Source organism: Eptesicus fuscus, chromosome 18 (assembly GCF_027574615.1).
Source record: "Eptesicus fuscus isolate TK198812 chromosome 18, DD_ASM_mEF_20220401, whole genome shotgun sequence".
NCBI lineage: Eukaryota > Metazoa > Chordata > Mammalia > Chiroptera > Vespertilionidae > Eptesicus > Eptesicus fuscus.
Window position 1 is genome coordinate 32,819,415 of NC_072490.1, and position 25,465 is coordinate 32,844,879.

Below are 25,465 nucleotides of genomic sequence, written 5' to 3' on the forward strand. Positions count from 1 at the left end.
ATACTTTACACCCCCTGACTGTTTTGTAACTACCAATTTGCACTTCTTAATCCCTTCAACTTTTTCACCCAACCCCCCAATCCCTCGCCCATCTGGCAGCCATCAGTCTGTTCTCTGTCTCTATGAGTCTGTTTCTGTTTTGTTCGTTTATTTTGTTTTTAGATTCCACATATAAGTGAAATCATACGGTATTTGTCTCTCGCTGTTTGACTCATTTCTCTTATGCTCCCTGTCTTTCAAGACTCAGTTCCACCTCTTTTCACTGACCCTTTCCCCAAACTCAGTTTAAGCTGCCTCCCGCTAGAGCAGGGGTCCTCAAACTTTTTAAACAGGGGGCCAGTTCACTGTCCCTCAGACCGCTGGAGGGCCGGATTATAGTTTAAAAAAAAACTATGAACAAATTCCTATGCACACTGCACATATCTTATTTTGAAGTAAAAAAACAACACGGCAAAAACACCCGCATGTGGCCCGCGGGCCGTAGTTTGAGGACGCCTGCAGAGCGTTTCAGTCATTGGGGAGGGGCTGTTAAGTCTGTTTGTCTGTTTTCTCCCCTGGACTGTGGACTCCAGAGATTGCTGAATGTGGGAAGAACTAAAGAATTAACAGGCCAAGGGGATGAAATAGTTGTTCTGCTTTTCTGAGTTATTGGACCTTGCTACCTTATACCTCATCAGACACTTGTTAAGAAAACAAAAGTACTTGGTTTGAACGAATGTAATAAAGATGAAGTAGTAGTATACAGTGGTCATATGTATGTATGTGAGTAATACCATTAATTGAACATTTGATAGCTAAAGTCTCGATAGTCATTGCTACATCTCAGTATGACGGTAATCATCTCAGGAGTCATTCCCATTTTACTGCGTGAGCTCAGCACCATGCTGTGCAGTCAGGTAATGCAGGACGGCAGAGTTCACAAAGTGGAATGCGCAGATGATCACCTAGCCAGCAGTGTGTTAATGGTGAATAGACTGATCAGGAAAAATCGGTTTTATTGGTTTAAAAAAAGCTAATGATATATAGGTGTTTGGGGTTTTTTTTTTTGAATGGCAAATACAAATACATTTATGGCATGAAATTTGACATAAAACAAGCACAACCATAAAACACCAAAAGATGAGATTGGTGACTTATGTCTCCTAACATCTGAAATCACATAAACGTAGTCTCCTTTAAGTGCGCTGAGAAAAGTTTGTGACCCAGAGTCACAAGACCTGGGGTGACAACCCAGCCCTGCCAATGACAAGCTATGTGGTGTTTGGGTTTTGGCTTCATTTCTCTGAGCCTCAGTGTCTTCATCTTTGAAATGGAAATATTTCACAGTCCATAGGGGTGTCATGAGAAAGCAAATGAGATGGTGTGCATGAAAGTGATTTGTAAATGGTAGAGGCTTAAACAGGAATTAAAGGACAGGTGTTCGTGAGGTAGAAAATGCGATGGTGTGCATGAAAGTGGTTTGTAAATGGTAGAGGGTTAAACAGGAATTAAAGGACAGGTGTTCGTGAGGTAGAAAATGCGATGGTGTGCATGAAAGTGGTTTGTAAATGGTAGAGGGTTAAACAGGAATAAGGACAGGTACTCTTGCTTTTGTTTGGTGCTTGGGTCCAAGAAATTGGCCTTGGGGAAGGTGATGTTCTGGGGACGTGGATGTGGGCACTGGGCCACTGCAGACTGTCTGAACTCCCTGCTGAGGTAGGGTACGATGATGCTGGGCTAAGAGCCCCAGAAAAACAAGCTAGTTAGGGAGGATGCAGGGATGGAGGAGAATGGTCAGAAAATTAGAGGCTTGCTGTGCTTCCTGAAGCAATAATAAGAGAGAATGTAACTAGTCAGGGGTTAGATCCGGTCACCTGTGACCGAGGACCAGCCGAAGGACCACAGTCAGCTCCCGGGAACTTGACATCTTGTTCTTTCACTCTTAGGTTATTCCCAGTCATTCTGTTTTCAGCAGCTCTTACGTTTCCTGGCTCTCAGTGCAAGCGCTCACTCCCGCCATGGTCTCAGCATCTCCATCCCAAACATATGAATGTATTGACGTGGCCCCAGCTGCTCCTCACAGGGCCACTTCCTGCTAATGTGGGTTCAACCCCCTTCCTCTTTAAAGATGAAGCCAAGGCTTTATTTTTTTTATTCTAACCGGTTTAAAAATATTTTCCAAGTTGTCATTAGTATAACAGTCTTGATCTTGAAATAATGATCCGAGGGGGAGGTGAGCATAGAGAACAGTCATGCCTTTTTGTCACAGACATCACCATCCTAATCTTACCTGGAAGTTTCTAGAGCAGAAATCAGCATAACATGTCGAAGGAGTCAGTAGATATATTTTGAGATAGAATTGACATTGTAAACCTTCCATCAGACTGGAGATAATGGACTAAATGGACTTGATAAAACTTCACTGGAATGGAGAAGGGAGTTTTTGAGTTTCGGTTAAAAATCTCAGCCTTGTTAGACTGGAAGTGAAGGAGGAAAAGGAAAACGAGGGGAGAACGGAGCCAGCCATTGGCGGAGGATGGTATAGGAAGGCGTGTGGAACCGGAAGTCTAGACACATGTTTTGGTCACACGTGGAATCTTAGGCAAGTCACTTAACTTCTCTATGCTTTAATTTTCTCATCTCGGAAATGAAAGGATCGGAATAAAAAAACCTGTAAAGTTCCTTTTGTCAGTAACATTCTTTTTACCAGGGAACAGTTGAAGGAATTTGCGATGCGTAGCCCAGGGTCTGAATAAGCAGAGTAAACTTTCAAAGGGGTGTTGTGTGGCAGAGGTGACCGTTCAGGGCGCCTTGATTGTTCCCAGTGAATACTGCTCCTCTAAGGAGGAAATTCCCGCACTGGGTGGAGTGGCCCCCACCCCAGATCTGAAGAATCTCTAGAATCCATTTATGGCAAATCAAGACGAGTTGGAGTGCACGCTCCACTAACAAGCACGCTCTTTGCTCCTTGTTATCGAAAACACCCGATGTCTGTTTATTTGGAAGTGATGCTTACTCATCTGCCCGTGTCCAGAATGAATTCGGGGACCGGATTCCCGGCTCCTTGGAACACAAGAGCATGTCTTTGTGTGGGCTCAGCACCATCTTGTGGGCACAGCACTGTGGGCTGGAATGGGCTGTGGCCCTCCAACGTAAAGGAACCAGAAGACACAGCCCTGAAAAAGCCTCTGCCAGGGAAAGACTGTCTAAGGGGTCGTGTTTTTAAGAGGGGCTGCTCACTCTCGGAGCTGGGAACCGCCTGTGGGACTTCCTTTTGTGACTGACCCCATGGCAGCTGGAAGAGCAGAGTGGGCAGGCTCGGTGACACAGTAAGCCAGACCTTCCCACGAGTTGTGTGCACCTGGGGTTCACACAACTGTTTATTGGGGTTCTGTCTATTAGGGAGGGCGTTGATACAGAGGGAGGGAGTCCCAAACCCTTTCCTCCGTGGCCTCCCTCCCCCTGTACCCTGCCTCCAGCCCCACCTCTCCTGGTCCAGGACACCCCTCTGCCCTGCCTCCTCTCTCTCCTCCCGGCTGGCATAGATTGCCACTCAGAGCATAATTTGAATTACGTGCTTAAAGGTCCCCTTCCCAGCAGCTGAGGATGGGACAGAATGAGGTGTGATGGGAACAGAACACTCGGGTTGTAACAGGCTTTGCCTTCTCCAGCTTTGTCTCCTAACTCTATGTTTGTGTTGTTGCTCTGTGTGAAGAAACTCAGTAATAATGCAATCTGGGGCTGAGATGCTGGTCTGAGGGCCGTCTCACTGCCTTTACCCAGACAGGAAGGAGCAATCTGTGGACCTAGAGAAACCACCTAAGGCAGCGGTCAGCAAACCGCGGCTCGAGAGCCCCAATTTGCCGCTCTTTTGACTAATGAGTTTGCCGACCACTGACTAAGAGATAGGAGCTCTCTGGCTGTTCAGAGTTCTTATTCTCTACTTACCCTTCCCGGTAGGGCTTCAGGGCGGTAGAGCGGGGAGGCAATATCTTTAATGGGCATGCAGGATTCCTGGGAACAATATGTTACTGATTTTGTATCTGTTAATGCACAATTATTGGCTTTATTTATCGTAATATTATATCCATGTGCCTATTTTTTAAACGTAAATGTTCTTTCAATTACATTACCATATCTACAATTAACCCACACTAAATGAACATGATAAAATTTAACCAGAATTTTATTTTGCTAAATATTTACTTTTTAAAAAATATTTTTTATTCCTATCAGAGAGGGAGAGAGAGAGAGAGAGAAGAAACATCAGTGATGAGAGAGAATCATTGTTCAGCTGCCTCCTGCATGCCCCACACTGGGGATGGAGCCTGTAACACAGGCATGTGCCCTGACCAGGAATCGAACCGTGACCTCCTGGTTCATAGGTCGATGCTCAACCACTGAGCCATGCCCGGCTGGGCCTAAATATTTACTTTTGCACTTACCTTCCTCCAGCATGTTTTAGCTGACTCCCTTCTTTGGGGGTCAGCCTGGCCTGAGCCCAGTGGCTCCTGACGGTCCAGCCTGCAGAGCTAATCTGCCAGGGCTCACTGAAGACCTGAAGCTTGAGACTCTCCAAGCCACTCATTCTCCACTTCAGCTGCAGGGAAATCCCAACTTACACAATACCCCTGCTTCCAACACCCTTTCCACCAACAAGCATTACATTGGTTGCTGTTATCATAATGAGATGGGCTAGAGAAAGAGTTGTAGGTATTGTTTTGTTTTCTGGAATTTTCATAGAAAATCATCAGGGTGAAAAAGAGCAATAGAATGAGATGCTACATTGTGTCTGTATTGTCTTATCTAATCCTATTAAGAACTAAATTGCACTTTTCTCCCATTTAATAGATTAGAAAAACAAAACAAAAAACAAAAACAATGGGTCTTGAGATGGTAATTAGCTACTAAGTGGCAGAACTGGAATTTGAACCCAGGAGTGTGTGAGCAGAGGCCCTGCTCTACCCTCTGAGGCCAGAGATAACCAACTAGGAGGAGTGGAACAGGAAAAGGGAAGCTTGCAACTATTGACTATTTCTGAAAGTTGTCAAAAATTTTAATCAAGGGCTTCAGTGGAAACCTGAACCAAAATCTAAAGTAAGCACATAAGTGTGCTAAGCCCCAAACTGAACCAAAAATTTTTTCAGATTTTTTCCCGAACAAATGACAATCTAATGAATCCATTAAACTGAGACTTAAACTAAAAAGAATAAACAACCAAAACAACAAAGTATTCACTTAAAAAAATCATACCAAAACTGACATCTGATTAGGTGCTGGTTTAAAGTCAGAGAGAAGAGATCCCGAGACTTTGCCCTCCAAACATCCCCTTGGAGTGAGGGGAGAGGAGCAAATGGTTGGCCAGGAATCGGTAAACAGATGGGAGAGGGGATGAGGCAGGGCCCAGGGAGCCTTTTTTATGAAGGTGAAGATGACGCTGTGTAAAACAGGCGCGTGATCCAATAAACAGTAGCCTAGCCTTGTTTTATCTGGCCAGATTAAAATGATCTTCTGACTCAGGGGGACAAGGAAGTACACATGATGGAACTTTATCAGCGATTTAAGTATTTGTCTCCAACAAATTATGTTGGTCTCCTTCCTATCGAGCTTCTTACCAGAATGAGTAGTAAGTAGCCAATTTGAATGATTTTTATTTAAATTCTGTTTTTAATATGGAGAGAGAGAGAGAAGAGAGGAGAGAGTAACACTGATGGGAGAGAGAAACATAGATCATTTGCCTCCTATATGAGTCCCAACTGGAGATTGAACCCGAAATCTAGGTATGTGCCTTGACCAGGAATTGAACCCGCAACCTTCTGGGAAACGGCAACAGACGCTCCAACCAACTGAGCCCTCCTACCAGAGCTATTCAAATTCTTAATGCCTTTTTCTGCATGCAAAGAAGAAGTGTTAACAAACAGTGCAACTAAAGAAAGAAAAGAAAATCATTAGGTGATAATTGTAATTGAATGCCCAAATATGAGCTGAGTCTCAGATGTCACCGCCCTCTGCTTCAGGGAAGGCAGTGAGCCCCTCGGGGTGTGAAGCCCTGTGAGGGAGTGGGAGCCCGGGCACACAGAAGTAAAGCATTCTTCCTGCCACTGAGGAGCTTCACTGTCCCCAGATTTGGGGCCTGGGATAAGGCGACTAAGAAGAATTAATTAGTAACAGTAATACCAGTAATAGCTGATATTTATTAAAGCTTGATTTTGTGCACGACACTACGCCAAACATTTCATAAGTATTACCGTTTCATCCTCACATTAACCCTGGTAGATTCTTTTATTAGCTCCATTTTGCAGATGAAGAAACTTGTCCTGCCCTAGCTTTGTGGCTCATTTGGTTCCAGGACACCAGAAGGTGGTGGTTTGATTCCCAGTCAGGGCACATACTCAGATTGCAGGTTCGATCCCCAGTCAGGGCATGTTTCTCTCTCTGTCTCTCTGTGTGTCTCTCTCTCTCTCTCTCTCTCTCTCTCTCTCTCTCTCTCTCTCTCTCTCTCTCTCCCTTTCTCCCTTTCTCTCTCTGAGATCAATAAAAACAAACAAAAACATTTTTTAAGAAGGAAATGTATCCAAGGTCACAGCCAGAGGTGACAGAGCCAGGTCCACCTGACAACAAAGTTGAGGCTCTTTGCCACTGTGCAGGACTGGACATGGTCTGGCTGACCCTAAATTAACCCAAATTACCCTTAGGGAGAGCCCTGTGTCATGAATGGACTAATCCAGTGCCTTGGGGTCTCAGTTCTCCTCGTTCAGCAGCTTTAGTCTCCCCATTACGCCTTTTCTATACCTCCATCCGGTAGTAGCTCCTGTGTTCCACTCAGTAACTGGTGGATGATGGGCATCCGACAAATATGATTTTGAGATGGAAGTGGATCAAAATCAAAATAATATCTTTGAATGTTATACATTACTTTGAAGTTTATATTTTTTAAGAAAATAAAAGTAGAATGTTACGGAAAATTATCCATGTCCCGGTAAGTGTCCACCCCAGGGCCACCGGGTGGTCCGTATTAAAGGCGTGGCCCCCTCTGGCAGGGGATGCAGGCCTCACCAGGGCACTTTACTGGCCACGCCGCCCCTCACCCCCACAGCACACCACAGGCCTAACCCGCCCGCCTGTGCGTGGCAGCCCTGCTCAGGGCCAGGCTACGAGTTTACTCAACGTGCACACACTGGCGAGTAGGCTGGGTCGTGAGCTGATGAGGCTTCGATAGTAGGAAGGTGTGGAAAAGCCAAGTTTATTTCCTGGTGCCCCTCAGCCCGACACGGAGAGTGTGGTTTTGAACCATAGCCCCGGGTGTGGACCCCAGCTCTGCCGCACCGTAGCCAAATGACCTTGGCCAAGTTGCACAGCCCCCCCGGGTCTCGGGGTCCTCGTTTGCTAAGTGAGGTTGCTGTGAGGCTTACACGGGCTGGGGAGTGTAAATGGCACCGGGCACGTGCGCCTGCCTGCTAGGTATCCAGAGGCACAGCGCGTGGCTGGCATATTTAGGTGACCTTCGCCTGCCAGATGAGTAAGTCACGTGGGGGACATTGACGCAAGTGTGGTGGGATGGCAGTGTCACTCTACAGCAACCCTCCGGAAAGCTGCCGGGAGGGGCTCCGTCACCAGCAAGGGACATCACGGCCTGTGTCTGCACAGTGTAGCTAGAAGCCCTGGGCCAGCTCTCGTGCACAGCATGACGCGGTCATTTTCCGCAGAAAGCAGAAAGCACCCCTGCCCAGACCCTGTCTGCCACAACTCCGACTCAGTGTCGGGGGCCACCTAGCTCCTATTCTGTCTGTGGCTCCCCGGGTGCGTCTGCCATGCAGCTCTGCGGAGAACTGCCATTATAGGCACGCGTTATAATGCCTTTTCCCTCTGACTGTTGGTTGCCCGATGGGGGAAGAGGGTTTGTGTCTGCTTTTGAGTGGGTCACCTATCAGTGCGCTGGGAAGCACAAGCACCCAAGGTCAGTGACCCAGAAGCAGGCCCCAGGCCCCGGGGTGCTTGGCTCAGCCCAGCACCCTCTCCCAGTCAGCTCCTTGGGAGAGGAGGCTGAGTGAGGGGGACGCAGGAAGGGCCTGAAAAGCGGGTCCAGGGAGGGAGACCCCTGGGGGTGCTGGGAGGGAAAACATCGTGTGGAAACGAGGTTCTTCACAAACACCCCACACCGAGGCCTCACACCCACGTGTTGCCAACTTTACATTTTCAGTATTAAAAAAAAAAAAGTTGATTTTTAAAAAGTCCGCTGCCAATTCATTCCAAGCAGTCAGGAGACGAAGGCCAAACCCTTGGAGTTTAAAAGAACAAAATTCAACAGAGTGAAATGTAAAGGTCTTACTGGATTTATTCCGTGACTCATGAATCAGGCAGCCTCCAATCTAATTGAAAGGCAAGAGATGTTACGGGCAGAAGGGAGCAAACCAAGGAAATTACACGGAGCCCAAATGCAGGTTGGTTATTGCAAGGTTACTTTCCACATAGGCGACAGCAGGGGTGTGTCAGGAAGGTGACCTCACGAATGCTGGCCGGTCCGTTTCTGATTGACTTGTCTAAGACTGCACTTCTGGGAGAGCCACAGCTAAGTTAGGTTTCGTTTTGATCGTTTTGATGGTGTGAGGGAGACACAGGAAGGTCCTGAGCAACTGCATTTTGGGCCTGTGGTCTTGTCTTTTTTTTTTTTTTTTTAATATATTTTATTGATTTTTTACAGAGAGGAAGAGAGAGGGATAGAGAGTTAGAAACATCAATGAGAGAGAAACATCAATCAGCTGCCTCCTGCACACCCCCTACTGGGGATGTGCCCGTGACCGGAATCGAACCTGGGACCCTTGAGTCCGCAGGCCGACGCTCTATCCACTGAGCCAAACCGGTTTCGGCAGTGGTCTTGTTTTGAACAGAACAAAGCCTATCAGTAAAGCCTGAAGGATTGCTCTTTTCCTTCCTTTGAGCCACGGCAGTCAGAAGAAGGCATTTTTGGTGTTTCTAAGTTGTGTTTCCGTGTTTGAACTTATTTGAAGAGGAACGACTTTTTGGGTAGTGGACGGCCCTGGCTTGTCTTTATCAAGCTCAGCTTTAGGCAGTGTTGATTTGGGGTGTGGGTGTGTGTGTGTGTGTGTTTCTTTTTCCTTTTACCAGGTCAGAACAGCCTTCTTGACTTATTTTATGTTCGTCGAATATATTCCCATTTTAGCATAGTTGACAAATAGCATTGACCTAACACTGGATCCAGAAAACTCGGTGGCAGTGCCGAGGGTGGTGGGTCAAGCTTAGTGTGTGGCTGCCTTTTCTGTTGGCATTCATCTAATAAAGGCCCGTTAACACCTGGTCTGGGCCACGTGCGGTGCCGGGAGCTCGGGAGGCTGTGGCAAACAGTCTCCGTCCTCGCAGAGCTTATCCTCCTGTGATCGAGGCACACGTTTGTCAGAGGATCTTGGGAGCCCTGGTAAAGATGCTGGAACTTGGATTTAGGGTTTTAACAAGCCTTGCAGACTGTATCTCTGCTTCGTGTTGGCAGGGAGACCCTCCCTCTGTCCTAGAGAAGGCTCAAACCCAAAGCTCATGCCCACGGATCTCATTCTGTGCCCTGACTGATGGGTCCCCAGCAGGGCCCCTGGTCCGGGCTGCATGATCCCCAGGCCTCTAGTGAGAGAGAAAGCTCAACACTCGTGGTGGGGAGGGGAGGCACATGAATTCACCTCAGATTAGCAAATCCTGATCCTCTGTCTCCTGAATTCTCCGACTGAATTGGCAGCAAACTGTTAAATATCAACTTTTTTAATACTAAAAAATTTACGTCGACAACGTACGGGTATAGTGTAAGGGCCTGGCATTGGGAACACTCTGTGCTGTAAGTGATGCTGTGATTGACGGCATGTTCGGGTGGCACCTTGAAAACGCCGGTTGTGCCAACCAGCCGCAAAGGGTCCCAGGCCCGAGGCTCGTCATCCAGCAGCGCTCAGATTGCCCTGGTGCCCGCTGCCCCTGGTCAGGGGTCTGCTTGCCTTCCTTAACTCTGGCCCTCAGCTGCCCTTCTTGGGGGCCTCTCTGGAACATTCTGCTCATGACAGGCAGCATTTCTCAGTGACTTCCTGGCACGTGACTCAGGCTGGCCGCCCCGGCAGCCCTAACTCGTGAGTCTCAGCCTGGGTCTATTCCTGCTGCGGGCTTCCGCAGTGCTGACCCTGCCCAGTGAGCCTGCAGCTGGCCTCGGCGCAAGGCCGTTGTGTGCCAGATGGAGCAGGTCAGCTGCTCTGACTTCACTGCTGCTGCATGTGCAGGTGCACGTGAGGCGGGGGATGAGCGGGGCGCTGCCGTCAGAAGGCACGGGTCTGCCGCCAGCCGGGCCCTTCCCTGGGGGTGGGATAAGGTCAGCTTCCGTGCGTGGGGCTCGGACTCTGGTAATTCATTTAACCCTGTGAATACGCAGTCGTTTCTCCATATTATACGCCTGCAGGATTGTGGAGGGAATTAAATGAAGGAATACGGGGAGTGGATCACACAAAAGCAATTTTATTCCAAACCGATGGGGGAGATTCTGGCAGAGGAAAATGGCAATGGCAGTATTTACGGTGCCTATCCATGCAGAATATGCTCATTTGCAAAACCATGTCTATTTGCAGTTCAGATTGTTCATTTAGGAAAGGAGCGTGTATTGGGGGCCTGCTATGTGTCAGGCCTGTTCTAGGGCATTCCGATACATCAGGGCAGATACGTTCCTGCCCTGTAGGCTTCAGTCTGGCAGGCCGCTGAGCAGTAAACAATGACGAATGGTGTGTTCCGCTGGCACGTTGTGAGTGCTGCGGGAGAGAGGGAAGCAGCGTAGGGTGAGGGGATCAGGAGTGCCAGGTGGGAGCAGGCTGCTTGGTTAGTCGGGGTGAGCCTTTTTGTGTTTTATGTGCATAGCCACCCCACGTGTTCATTCCACAACTATTTCCTGAGTGCCTGCCATGGCCGCGGCCCGGAGGTGCAGCGGTAAACAGGGCGGCTAAGGTCCTTCTCCTCCTGGAGTTTCCTTTCTGGTGGGCTGAGTAGACAGCGAGCCTGCAGACAAACCCACGTGATAATTGCAGGTGAGGTTCAGTAGTACGGAGGAAGGGAGTCAGACAGTTTGAGGGCAAGTAGAGGCCAGGCCGGAGCAAACAGACATGGGGTGGTCCCTCAGGTGACGTTGGAGCTGGCCCCGAAGCAGGCGAGCGAGGCCGCCACGGGTGGTGCTGGGACCTGAGTGTGAAGGACCAGGGCCGGTGGAGCCTTGGCAAGTAGAACAAGTGGAGCAAGTGGAGGGAGGCCTACGTGGCGAGCACAGAGCGTGGACAGGACCCGTGGGCAGTGCAAGCCCTGCAGTCCACAGTGAAGGGGTTGGGTTGTATCCTCACATCAGGGGAATTTGACCTCCCTTGTGTTTTTAAAAGATCGCCCTGCATGGGGCACGCAGTGTGGACGGCATGAGCGGTTCTCTCCAGGGCCACCCGCTGAGCCGGACAGTCAGTTCTCAAGCTGATTCCAGCCGACACTCACTGACCCCTTCCTGTGTGTCCAGCACTGCGCCTTGTGCTTTCAGTGACCTTTATCCCGTTCACGCCGCTCTGCCCAGTTTCTGGCACACCAGCAAGAGCCAGTCTAAAGTGGATTCGTGGCCTTGCAGGAGTCCCCAGAAAGCCGGGGTGCAGAGCGGGTTGTGGGTGGGGAAGGAGGGTGCAATGGGAGGTGGATGTCGCTAGTTGGACACCAAAGAAGCAGTTGGTGCTCGGTCCATTTTAGGATAGCCCGTCCTTGCCGCTAGCTGCAGGGTCATTCCTGTGCAGAAGCCAAAACGTACAGCAGTTCTTCCCTCCGCCTCCCTGTGAGGTGGCGGGCAACTGAGGGGAGCAGGCCCCTTTAGGTTCACAAGAAAGTGGAGTTTGGCTTCTTGAAACCAATTCTTGCTGGTTTAGGGCTCACCCCTCAAATGAAAAGTCCCAAGGGTCAGGAATCCTGTCCTGGCCATTTTGGTCACTCGGTTCCTACCGCGTTCAGAGTGAAAATGCCTTCGTCAGGGACTTGGCGTGCCAGTGGAATTTGGTTGAGACAAGAAACGGTTACATCTCTCCAGGGCTTCAGAGAAAAGCCCGAAGCCTGTTTGCCAGGTTTCTTAAGCAAGCGGAGTCTGGGCAAGCTTGATCCTGAGGTGAACCCAAGGTACACGGGCCGCCCTGAAATACTGTTTCCAAAAGAAAAAGGAAACCAAGGACTTTCCCCCTCCTTTCATCTTTCCAGCAAGCAGCCTGAATATTTAGCTGGACCCATTGCATCATTCATGAATCTGGAAATACTCGTTCTCACAATCCATATGCACACAACTGCAGGTCCAGAGAGCGAATGTTTACCTTTTCAAAATAATATATTCAGGTAAGGCCGTGCGAGCCAGCTTCCCTCTCAGTTGAATGCACTCCAGCAGCTTCCTGATTTTAGCCTTTTGAAGGGCCCGGATTTCAGTTGAAAAACAAAATTCCCTTGTCATACTACGCCTTCTTGAATCTGATAGCTTAAGTGCATTGAGGTCTGATAAACCCAGCTCTTCTCGGCCCCTTCTGGGCTGCCTGGAGAGGGCAAACCGAGAGGATTTGCCTTTTCCTAGACACAGCTGAATTCTATAAAGGGCTTCTGTTTTGTAATCTGTTTTCGAGATCTGATGCGTGTGTTTCTAACACCCCGTCACGTGGGGCGGTCTGACGCAGGCAGCCGACATGACTATGAGAAAATGTCCTGCGAGGATGTGTGGGAAGGCGGAGCCGGGCCACTGAAGCACTCAGTGTCCGTTGTCAGGAACTTTCCACCGGGGACGGCAGACCCAGGCAGGAGATTCCATTGCGACATGGGCCGCGCACGGGCCCAAAGTGGACTGTGGGTTTGACTTTTGCAGGATTCCAGGTCAGTATCCTAATGCAGCGTGTTGTTCTTTTTTTAGTTGGGTTTTATTTCTAAGTTTCTTTTTATAGAAGGGGACTCGCAGGAGAGAGAGGGGAAAGTTGCTCTGTCTGTGCAGTTTTGTTATCGCGTATGTACGTGCGTGAGGGACTGAGCGGCCCGGGTGCTGCGGAACTCTCGGCCTTTCCCTCTGATCAGAAGCTTCAGGAAAATGGGGTTCGGTCCGGCCCAGGAGCGTGGCCTCGAATGAGTGACTTCTGGTTCTCACTAAGAATGCGTACGGGATCGGGTTACTTCACTCTCCGTCTGCCATGTCTTAAAAAATGTACTGATGAAACTACACCAAATTTTATTAACAAGCCCTATGAAGTTCTACAGAGTAGATATGTTGGTTATCAACTTAAAGAGGTTTTTTCAAGATTGGGTTTTTTGTGGGGTTTTTTTGCATGGTGAGAATTAGAATTTATATAGAAACTATCATTATAAGGTTTTTGACATCTGCGTATTTAATAAAGTTGCCTTGAGTAACTGGGGGAAGGAAGATTTAATCAAGCTGGAAATACTGGAATTTAGTTGGTCAGATTATCGCCAAAAATTTGTTTCCTTTTTTTAATCCTCACTCAAGGATATTTTTTAAAATGTATTTTAGAGAGAGAGGAAGGGAGAGAGAGAGAGAGCACCACGAAGCATCGATATGAGAGAGAAACATCTAACAGTTGCCTCCTATGTGCGCCCCAACCAGGGATCGAACCCACAACCTAGGTATGTGCCCTGGCTGGGAATGGAACCCACAACCTTTGTTTCTTTTGTTTTCAAGTTCGATCCCAGAATACTAAAAGCAGGGTATCTAGGATATACTGGGGAGGAGGCTAATTTAATAGGTGAGTGCAGCCTGGGGGTGGGTGGGAGGGAGGGGAGTGGGCTGGGGGAGGTTGATGGGGGAAAAAGGATGACTTATGTAATACTTTCAACAATAAAGATTAAAAAAAAAAAGAATCATTTAGGCAAACAATGCTGTGATCAAGCTAACCTTGGAGACGGAGGCAAGGGTGCAAGCCGTGATAGATGGCGCAAACGGAATATGGGCAGCGGCCCTGCAAATCAAGGCACCGTTTGCACCCGAGTGCAGTGTGGAGAGGACTGTCCGTCCACCTGGCTTTTCAGCCATGCTCAAATTCAAGTGCAGCAAGTCCTCGAAAAAGGTTCCATTATAACATTGACGGGAAAAAAAATCCGATTCCCGGCTGGGGCCACTGTCTGTATGGAGCTTGCACATTCTCTCATGTCTGTGTGGGTTTTCTCTGGGGATCCGGTTTCCTCCCACATCCTGAAGATGTGCACGTGATGTGAAGTGTCCACATTGTCCCCGTCTGAACGTGGGTCGGTGTGGGAGTGAGAGCGCCCTGCTGTGGAAGGACATCCTGTCCAGTGTGGGTCCCGCCTTGTGCCCTAAGCTGCTGGGAGAGGCCTTGGTCACCCGACACCCTGGACTGATGAGTGGGTTGGAAAAGAATGATCTTACTATTTTTTATAAATCTTTTAAAAATGTATGTATAGCTCACATTTACTTAAATGATTAATATTGTAAGTGTTTTGGGTCTTTATTTAGAATTTTGGTGATGTTTTTGTGACCAGAAATATGCTGGAGGAACTTAACTCTTGTTTATATCAATTAGCCTATGGCCGTGGTCGACAAACTGCGGCTCGCGAGCCACATGCGGCTCTTTGGCCCCTTGAGTGTGGCTCTTCCACAAAATACCACGGCCTGGGCGAGTCTATTTTGAAGAAGTGACATTAGAAGAAGTTTAAGTTTAAAAAATTTGGCTCTCAAAAGAAATTTCAATCGTTTTACTGTTGATATTTGGCTCTGTTGACTAATGAGTTTGCCGATCACTGCCCCAGATGAAGGCAGAGCCTTGTGGAAGGTTCAGAGTGCTGTGAAGTGAGGTGTTTTGGAACAAGCAGTAATTTTGAGGTGAAAGGACAAAATAGATGACACAGCATAGAACTAAGCCAAGATGGAAGGCAGCTTTTTTAATCACATAGCAGGTGTTTCACCAGATCTGAGACTATCCAGTCAGGCTGGATAAAGAATTAAAATAATAAAAGAAAGAAAAGCCCTAACCGGTTTGGCTCAGTGGATAGAGCATCGGCCTGCGGACTCAAGGGTCCCAGGTTCGATTCCGGTCAAGGGCATGTACCTTGGTTGCAGGCACATACCCAGTAGAGGGAGTGTGCAGGAGGCAGCTGATCAATGTTTCTGTCTCATCGATGTTTCTGACTCTCTATCTCTCTCCCTTCCTCTGTAAAAAAATCAATAAAATATATTTTAAAAATAAATTAAATTAAATAAAAAAAATAAAATTAAAAAAATAAAAATAATTGAAATAATGTATAGGCCTTACAAAAACCAAACTGCATAAGAATATATGAGTCAGGAGAGAAAGTAGACCCTACAGGGCCCAGAACAGAGAGACCTCAAGGAAGGCAAAAGAAACATCGACAGAGTGTGTTAATGGTTTACAGCCTAATAAATGTGAAGGACACACTCCTGTGATCTGTTTGGGGGCACAGAGGAAGCCATAAAGATTTCATTTCATTTTTATTATAGATTTAACACCACCCCCCTCCAGAGTTCTAGAAAAGATTCATGGGAGACAAAAGTAAAGGCAGGGTAAACACGAGTAGAAGAACTAACGTTAACTAAAGACAGTGAGACAGTTGTCACACCAGGAGCCCAGGCTCACAGTGGCTATCACAATGGATGATAAAGGTTAATTCTAACTTGCCTCAAGAATTAAGAGAAACATGGGGAATATACTATTCTCATCGGAATTGAAGAAGTTGTTAGTAGAAGTGTACTTTTTCTTATGGCTGAATGAAATTTAACCAGTTAACTGCCACGATATTTTGAATTTAATTTAAAAAGGTCTGCCGCTTGCATCTATAGACACTTATGGCGTACAAGTGGTTAAAAAATTATCAAATGGACCCTTACATAAAGGATGTTGAGTAACATAATGGGCACAGCTTATATCAGCTCTACAAAAGGGTAAAAAGAGATTGTTTATGTGGCCATCTGGCCTTTCCACCTGAATCAGCGCCGTGAGCTAAACGTAAGACTCCATTGCCACTGGGAGATAAAGAAATACCACCAAGCTCCGTGGCTTTCTGGATGTCACTTGACAAGGGATAGAGAGACTGAATGCGTGGCTGGTTAGTGTATCCTGTGGACCAGAGGGGGGTTTTGTTAGTTTTTGTGGGTTGTTTTTTTTTTTTTTTTAACTGCAGGGTGATATCTTATTGTACAGTGAAATTAGTTTAGTGAGTTGCTGTTGGCATTTTTTAAATGAAAGAAATAGAACAGAACAGACTGCGTCACACACAGTAAGGGTCACGTTTTAATTTCATTTGTGTCTTAGGTCACTGGTGTGCCATGTATTTATTGTACACGCTCGGCACGAACACCGCTGCTTTGGACTGCCCCTCACAAGGGTACTAGTTGGCAGGCCCTGGCCATTCCAGACTGATTATAGAACATGTGTGGAGAATAACAAGAACTCGTCTCTGGGAGAAAACAGGGCTGGGATCCTCAGACCAGAACCACTGTGCCTTTAAATTGTGCTAATCTAGGAGCCTGTGATTAGACTCAGTATTGTGGGCTCAGAAACATACTTTCCTGGTTTCATATTTTTTGTTTGTCTTCAGTACCTCACAGAGTTCTATTTGAAAACCCTACTCGCCTTTGGCTGTAATGAAAGGGAAATCAGAGAAGGAACCAGGTGGGTCCCAAAGAGGGGCAGGGCGCCCCTGGTGGTCAGATGTGGTCATGCAGGCTGTGACTTTCCATTGAGAGACCCTTGGAAGCCACAAATTAGGAATGGCTGCTCTCCAGATCTTGCTTCTTCTCTGAGCAGGTAATAATACCTTTACATACAGGCACTGATTACTTAGGGAAAACTTAAAGAAAAACCATTTTCCTGCTTCATGAACTCTGTTTGGATCAGATCATCAGGCCGTCTTTGGAAATGATAGGAGGCTTGTGGCAGGACTACGGCATTGCCCAGCTCCAGGAGTTCCACGCAGCAGCCTGGAGTGATGATGAGACCCTTAACATTTTGGGAGGGGACCCTGCTCCCCCGATTTGGACATGTCTATATAGCTACCACTTCGGAGAAAGAGTTCTGAGAGGATTTCCAACTATGCAAGTCTTAGCAGTGGTCTGAGAAACAGGCTGGGCCGAGAGAAAGATTTAGCTTCTCCTGTTGGTTCCCAAGTCTTGGAAGCAACAACAGAATGACATAAAAACCTGTCTTTTCGTGCAAAAAAAAAAATTTTTTTTTTCCAATATGTTGAAAATAATCTAGACACAAAGCAGGTCCTTGTGGAAGGGTCTCTGACCATTTCTCTCCTCTCATTTCAGATGACAGTCATGTCCCTTTCCAGGGACCTCAAGGACGACGTTCACAGTGACACAGTGCTCTCCATTTTAAATGAGCAGCGCATCCGGGGCATTTTGTGTGATGTCACTATCATTGTGGAAGACACCAAATTTAAAGCCCACAGCAATGTCCTGGCTGCTTCAAGCCTTTATTTCAAAAATATCTTCTGGAGCCATACCATCTGCATTTCCAGCCACGTCCTGGAGCTGGACGATCTCAAAGCCGAAGTGTTTACAGAAATCCTTAATTATATCTACAGCTCCACGGTCGTGGTCAAGAGACAGGAAACAGTCACTGATCTTGCAGCTGCAGGGAAAAAGCTGGGGATATCCTTCCTGGAAGATCTGACCAATCGCAGCTTCTGCAGTTCCCCAGGGCCCTACGTATACTGCATTACTGAAAAGGGCGTGGTTAAAGAAGAAAAAAATGAAAAAAGGCAGCACGAAGAACCAGCCATCACCAACGGGCCAAGGATCACAAATGCGTTTTCCATCATCGAAACGGAAAATAGTAATAACATGTTTTCTCCACTGGACTTGAGGGCGAGTTTCAAAAAGGTCTCCGACTCCATGAGAAACGCCAGCCTCTGCCTGGAGAGGACTGACGTCTGCCACGAGGCGGAGCCCGTGCGGACCCTGGCCGAGCACTCCTACGCCGTTTCCACCGGGGCCGAGGCTTACCGGAGTCAGCCCGTAGGCGAACCTGCCAGCAGCCCGCCTGGCAAGACAGGCGAAGAAAACGGGGGAGCTGTTGCCGAAAAACCGACAGCATGCCGGAAGCCGAAGGCACTCTCCATACCCCAGGATTCTGAACCAGCCACGGAGAAGACGCCACCCCCTCCAGGAACCAACGTGGAGGCCAGCCAAGGAAGGAGCCCACCGCCAGCCGCAGTTCTTCCCGGCTCAAAATCTCCCCACACGGAAGGAGATGTCCGTCTTCCCAGGGAAGGTGAAAACGTACCCTCCGAGGTCCCCGGGCCGCCGGCAGCCGAGCTCCCGCCTCTCGTTTACAATTGCAGCTCCTGCTCCAAGTCCTTTGACAGCAGCACCCTGCTCGGTGCCCATATGCAGCTGCACAAGCCCACCCAGCAGCCCCTGGTGTGCAAGTACTGCAACAAAGAGTTCAGCACCCCGAACAGGCTGGACCGGCACGAACAGATCTGCATGAGGTCCAGCCACATACCCGTTCCAGGAGGAAATCAGTGCTTTTTAGAAAACTATCCTACCATTGGACAAAACAGAGGGTCCTTCCCGGGTCCAGAGGCTTTATTATCTGGAAATAGGATCGGTGACTTTTCCAGTACCGGAAGCACCTTGCCAGAGATGGACCACCTGGTTAAATTTGTTAACGGGCAGATGCTCTACAGCTGTACTGTGTGTAAGCGCAGTTACGTGACTTTGTCCAGCCTCCGCCGACACGCAAATGTCCACTCCTGGCGAAGAACATACCCTTGCCATTACTGCAACAAAGTGTTCGCGTTGGCCGAGTACAGGACAAGACACGAGATCTGGCACACGGGGGAGAGGCGGTACCAGTGCATTTTCTGCCTCGAAACCTTCATGACCTACTATATTCTCAAAAACCATCAGAAGTCCTTCCATGCCATAGATCACAGACTTTCCATCAGTAAAAAAACGGCAAACGGAGGCCTGAAACCTAGTGTCTATCCGTATAAACTGTACAGGCTGCTGCCCATGAAGTGCAAGAGAGCCCCTTACAAGAGCTACCGAAACGCGTCCTATGAAAACGCCCGAGAGAACAGGCAGGTGAGCGAGCCTGCAGCTGGCCCCTACGTTGTTCAGAATCCACGCAGCTCTGAGTTGCCTGCTCTGAATTTCCCAGATGGCATGCACACCGTGACCCACGGTCCAGCTGTCCCGCTGGACACAGCCACAGGTCACAACAGACCCGCTTCTGCCAACGTCCAAAACGCAGAGGGGTCCAAATGGGGAGCGGAGACGTTGAAAGCTGATCTTGACAATAACTTTTATTCAAAGGAGGTGTCCCTTTCTTTCCCTGAAAATGCTGTCAGTTCCACCCTCCCGGCCGGGGGGATGCCTGCTTTGTCTTTGAGTCACGGCAGCGAGAACTCAGCGTCTGTGATCAGCTACGGTGGCTCGGCGCCCTCGGTCATCGTGCACAGCAGCCAGTTTTCGTCGGTCATCGTGCACAGCGGCATGGTGGCTGCCCTGTCCAGCAGCAACCCCAGGGCCCCTTCAGGCCCGGCTGTCGGTCAGACCGTGAAAGAGGACAGCAAGCCCGAGCCAGACAAAGTGGGGAGAGTGGTCAGCAGACACAGAGGCATTAAGGAGAAAAAGAAAACCATCCCCTGTGACAGGGGAGACGTTCCAGAGGAATCGAGATCCGCTGCCGATCCCGGAGGGTCGCTGAGCAAAGCCACGAACGTCAGCAAAGAAACCAGTAAAATCGAAACCTACATCGCGAAGCCTGCTCTCCCTGGCACCTCCACAAACAGCAACGTCGCGCCCCTCTGCCAAATAACAGTCAAAATCGGGAACGAAGCCATTGTGAAAAGGCATATCCTAGGATCCAAGCTGTTCTATAAAAGAGGGAGAAGGCCCAAGTACGAAGCGCAGGAGGAGACGTTGCCACAAGAGGGTGACCTGGACACCAAGGCCGACGGCCCGCTCGACCTCTGCCAGTCCGAGTGCATGGACATGAGCGAGATGTTCGATGAGGCAAGCGACCAGGATTCCACGGACAAGCCATGGCGCCCTTACTACAACTACAAACCCAAAAAGAAATCGCGACAGTTGAGGAAAATGAGGAAGGCCAGCTGGAGGAAGGAGCACGGGGGCAGGAGCCCAGGCACCAAGTATAAATACCCGGCAGAACTGGACTGCGCCGTGGGCAAGGCTCCTCCGGAGAAGGCCTTCGAGGAAGAAGAAAACAAAGAGATGCCCAAGCTGCAGTGTGAGCTCTGCGACGGAGACAAGGCCTTGGGGACCGGGAACCTGGGAAGGCCCCACCGGCACCTCACCGCCAGGCCGTACGCCTGCGAGTTCTGCGCCAAGCAGTTCCAGAACCCTTCCACGCTCAAGATGCACATGCGGTGTCACACCGGAGAGAAGCCGTACCCGTGCAAGACCTGCGGGCGGTGCTTTTCGGTGCAAGGAAACCTGCAGAAACACGAACGCATCCACCTGGGCGTCAAGGAGTTCATCTGCCAGTACTGCAACAAGGCGTTCACGCTGAACGAGACCCTCAAAATCCACGAGAGGATCCACACGGGCGAGAAGCGTTACCACTGTCAGTTCTGCTTCCAGAGCTTCTTGTACCTCTCCACAAAAAGGAATCACGAGCAGAGGCACGTTCGAGAGCACGCCGGGAAGGGCTTTGCCTGCTTCCAGTGCCCCAAAATTTGCAAAACAGCTGCTGCCCTGGGAATGCACCAGAAGAAACACTTATTCAAAAGCCCGAGTCAGCAGGAGAAAACAGAAGGTGATGTGTACCACGAAAACTCAGATCCGCTGGAGAATCCACATTTCATGGATTCAGAAGACAGTGACCAAAAGGATCATCTACAAACCATTGTTGGAAATGTCCTTTGAGTAGTGGGGAAAAACAATCTTCAAAAATATAAATTGGTGGGGTTTTTTGTTTGTTTGTTTTTTCAGTTAGCTGTTTTGTGTGTGTGTGTGTGTGTGTGTGTGTTTTTTAAGTTTAGTTTTGTTTTGTTCACATAACAAGTCATGAAGGAGTGAATTGTAAAAAAGAAAATCTCATTTGTGAAAATTTCAGAAAAAGGATCCCAATATCTACTTTGGGTTTTAGCATTAACGTCTTACAAAGTGCGTAAAAATGAAATGGCTGACTCCGCCAATATCCCAAGTATCTTGTGAAAGTTTATGAAGTTCTGAGCTGTGGTATTTCTGCCAGTGGGGTGGGGGGGGGGGAAGAGTTTAACTTTAGCCTAATTTAAAACTTTCTGGTTAGTGCTGTTAGGAACTGGCTGCTAAACTGTCTTTAGTCACTGGAGAAAAAGGTCAGACATCATGAAAATGTCAACTGCATAAGCAAGTTCAAAGGTAAATTGGCTCTGACAGTCATTCCCATTCAGCTTCTGCACTATTGAAAATGGTTTAAATGTAATGGGTGCATATTAAACACTTAATATAGCTAAAAACTATGTGTGAAATGAGTAACCTAAGTAGGACATTCACATATTAGAACTACTTTGCTGCAACACAAACCTTGTAAAATACATATGTAAATCACCCTCTTAACTGTCCATGTCCCCTGTAGAGAATTATAACGATGAGCAATAGATCTGCAAATAATGAGGCCTGGTGTAAAAACCAGTAGAGAGCATTTTAAATATGACTTAAAAGAGCATGTCTATGCTTTCAGATGGAATGCTGTTCTCTTGAGGTTATGGCTGAGCTGTTATTAGAACTGGTCTAGTCAAGTCACAGAAAACATAGGTCATGCCTTATCTGTGGGGGAAAGCCTTCCCAGAATGTACCTGTGGTTGCCTGTGCTGTGCATCCCTTTGCAATGGCCTCACCTCAGAAAATGAAGAAGGTTCCCATTCTTCTGAAACTCCCTGCCGTCACCCATCCATCACAAGGCCATGAATGTGGAGGTCTGTTCCAGACAGACTTCACCCGTCCCAAGGGGTCAAGTAAAACCTGACACCTCCGGTTCCACTGAAGGAGTGTCTAGGAAATTTAACGCAAAGCACGACAGAAAGCCTAATCCCTTCCATGATAGCTTTGCAGCCCACAAGCAGACACTAGTATAAAACAAAAGGACCACAGAAACGCACACTCTGCCCCACCCGTTCCGGACTTGAGTTAGGCCACCGGAAGGGACGACCGTCCTTGCCTCAAACAGCCTTGTTTGGGGGTGGCGAGGGAGGTAGAATATGGGGTAGTAAGATTCCATCACTTAGGTGACTCAGAAATATATCCACAAAGTCAGATGCCTTGTCTTCATGTTTACAGACATCTAAGCCCCCTTGCTAAAAAAGCCCACTTACGTTTTTTTTAATGTTCTTTTATGTTGACCCACACCATCAACATTGCCCTCAGAGTCTAATTGCCCTACAGGTGGTCCATCATCCGGACTAGGTCCCAGGAAGCTGGAACTCACGATTCTTACTTTTTAAGCTGCCATCATAGGAGGCGGAGAGAAAGCATTCCTATCCTTGGATCACCAGTATGAGCAGAATCCGGAAATCGGTTCAAGGGTGACCTGCAGCCATCCATGTTCATGGGATTTGATAGGTGGAAACCCAAGGCTACCCAAGATTGCCGAGTTACCATTATGAAGAAGTAGCTCAAAGGACTCCAGTTTCTCTCTCCAAATGGGATGTCTTATGAAGAAGAATGAATACGGATTTGGGTGGGCAAGAGCATTTAAACACCCAGAAAAGGACATGATCAAAGCTGACCTTGTAATACTGTAGTACTTCGCTGTTAAGTAACCCCAATATTGTATCTGCATTTATCTTTTGTTCAAACACATTCAGTTACATACAGTATTATATAATAGAGGAAAATGGAAAAAATGCAAGCAAATTCAACTTTATTTTACACATTGTACATATATGTATACCTGCACTATTCATTTGGTTTTGTTAAAAAGATAGTCACAAAGGGCTGAAGAATTGATCATTAGAATATTGAATAAGCAATCCTGTGATCTACTAATTTGTTTGATCCCCAATTAGGATTATGAGTCAAGAAAAATAATTGTGTATTTTAGTCATTTTGATTTGAGGTAACTCCAAATAAGCAATTATTACATGTAGTGATGTCTCCCAGCCCTTACATGTGGATATTTTTTAAGTGGACTTGTATGCTGATAATTCTAGACCAAAGTAAATATGGCAGAATATTTATACATGAAAAAAAATAATTTTGCAAATATTTTCTATAATTGTATTATTCGTTTAAAACGTTGACAGCTTGTGTTAGTTTCAGGGAGGGGTGTATATTTTGATAAAAAATACTTGACTTTGTAATTCTGTATATTCTACACAATTTATAGCAGAGCCGTTTTACGACAGCCTTGTCACATTTTTTGTTAATTGTGAAAACTTTATTTTGAGTGATGTTTAAGTATGCATTGAGTACATAACGACCAACTAGAATTCAAGTAAGTGTAAACAGTGAACCTACTGTATGCTGTACAAGATATATTGTAATTTGCTGTTTTAGCATCTGTATTTTGTTTAGAAGATATTATTAAATGCAGATGTTAAGGGTTGGAAAAAGTCTAATTTTATTTTTAGAAATAATGAATATAAATTTGCTTTTGCTTGATTAAAATAGCTTGTTCCTATGTTAAGTCTCTTTTTAATGTTTTAATGTTACTTCTTTTATGCAGCCAAGCAGCTATTTCATCGGTGTGCGTCACAGCGTCATGTTGCGAATTATTCGTCGATACATTTCTGCCTCCTCACGTCTTTACATTCCGTGGTACCCACTTACATGCTTACTACTCAAATGCAATATGACATTTTTTTTTAAAAAAGCAGCCCTAGCTGGTTTTGCTCAGTGGATAGCGCGTCGGCCTGCAACTAAAGGGTCCTGGGTTCGATTCTGGTCAAGGGCACAGGCCAGGGTTGCAGGCTCGATCCCCAGTAGGGGGCGTGCAGGAGGCAGCCAGTCAATGATTCTCTCTCATCGATGTTTCTATCTCTCCCTCTGCCTTCCTCTCTGAAATCAATAAAAATCTTTTTTTTTTTTTTTTAAAGGCAGAATAAGAGAAGTTGAAGTCTTCTGGTAACTTAGTGCTTTGGGTAGACCTGATGGTATCATGATAAATCACAGAGTATTGGAAGTATTCTGCTATACTCATCCACAGGAAACAAATTACACTTGTGGAGTGCCAGGCACTTGACAATGGTCTTTTCATGGGCTGTTTCATCCAGTCCTTCTCCAATAGCCCTGGGAAGTAGATGTCATTATTCACATTTCATAGTGACTTTGAGAAGATCCCGGAGACAGGCAGAAGCCAGACCCCATCCCAGGGCTGCCCAACACCACAGTCCATGCTTTGTCCCTTCTCAACACCTTAGAGAGAAGTGCTTACTGTAAACTGAACAGAGAGTGAAGAGAAAAGACTTGACAAGGTAATTCAGCTTTAGGAGGGTGGCTCTTACAATGACAGCTTTGAAGAGGCTGTGAGGCTCAGCTTCCCCAGACTCATCACTAATCTGCTTCCTGAGGCCTCACTACTTTGGGCATTTGGCTTTTTTTTTATATCCGGGGATATTGCCCCAATAAATTCCGTTTTTAAGAGTTGGTACACTTTTTTAAAGGATATGGACTGAAATGACAATTTAATGCTATTATACGCTAACATTTTTCACATTAAAAGCTGTTCCATCATCACATCCGGTCCTCTGAACTTGAGCTAATTATCTCCAAAAGCTTGCAGTTAGTCACAGTGGGCAAGGTGGAAGGGAGTGTCGGTGGCTCAAGCACCACAGTCCATCACCAAATGAGCTGTGGAAAATAACCCAAATTTCCAGTCCTGGCTGGTAGCATCAATTTTGTATTTGAAGGGCAATTCTAAACTAATTCCCCCCAAAGTTCATAATTGCTGTCTGCGAAAACTAACTTCACTCTCTAGCAAAACAGATGGAATATTAAAAGAATTTGTAACAGTTGTGAAGGTAACTGGATTAAAAGGGTAACAGTGAATCATACAAATCAATCCTGTCTGTACATACTCTTTTAGTTCTTCTTCTGGATCTTTTTATTCCTGTGGCTACTCTCCCCTTGTCTCATCACCTGTTGATTGATTTGGTCTCACTCCCTCTGTCTCTATCAGTTCCTCTTTGCAGACCTCAAGTGATTTTTTTTTCCCATTTCAGTTTCCTCCATATCTGAGGACTCGTCACCTTTCCCCTCCCCAGATCCTGGCCATCTATTCATCTCCCATTGGAAGAGAGCAGGCTCCTCCCTCCCCGCCAGTCTGCAACCCTTGCTCATGATTCTTCAAGCAAGATGGTCAGTGAGCAGATGTGCAGTTTTTAAAATGAAACACTCCAAATTTAGACAACTAATGAAAGAACTGGTTACAACAGAAATGTGACGACATTTTTATTATTTAATTCTTGACATCTAAGACATCAAATAATTCTACTTCTTTAGAATGTTTGGCTGAGAACT

The 25,465-nt window shown here is 47.1% G+C and overlaps 1 protein-coding gene across 1 annotated transcript; it reads left to right on the forward strand.

Moving 5' to 3' along the window:
* The first annotated feature begins 17,299 nt into the window (after positions 1-17,299).
* ZBTB38 (zinc finger and BTB domain containing 38) lies at positions 17,300-20,987 on the forward strand. Its single transcript, XM_008152550.3, has one exon. It carries the CDS (start codon positions 17,300-17,302, stop codon positions 20,888-20,890), a length of 3,591 nt encoding a protein of 1,196 aa, XP_008150772.2. The 3' UTR covers positions 20,891-20,987.
* The last annotated feature ends 4,478 nt before the right edge of the window (positions 20,988-25,465 follow it).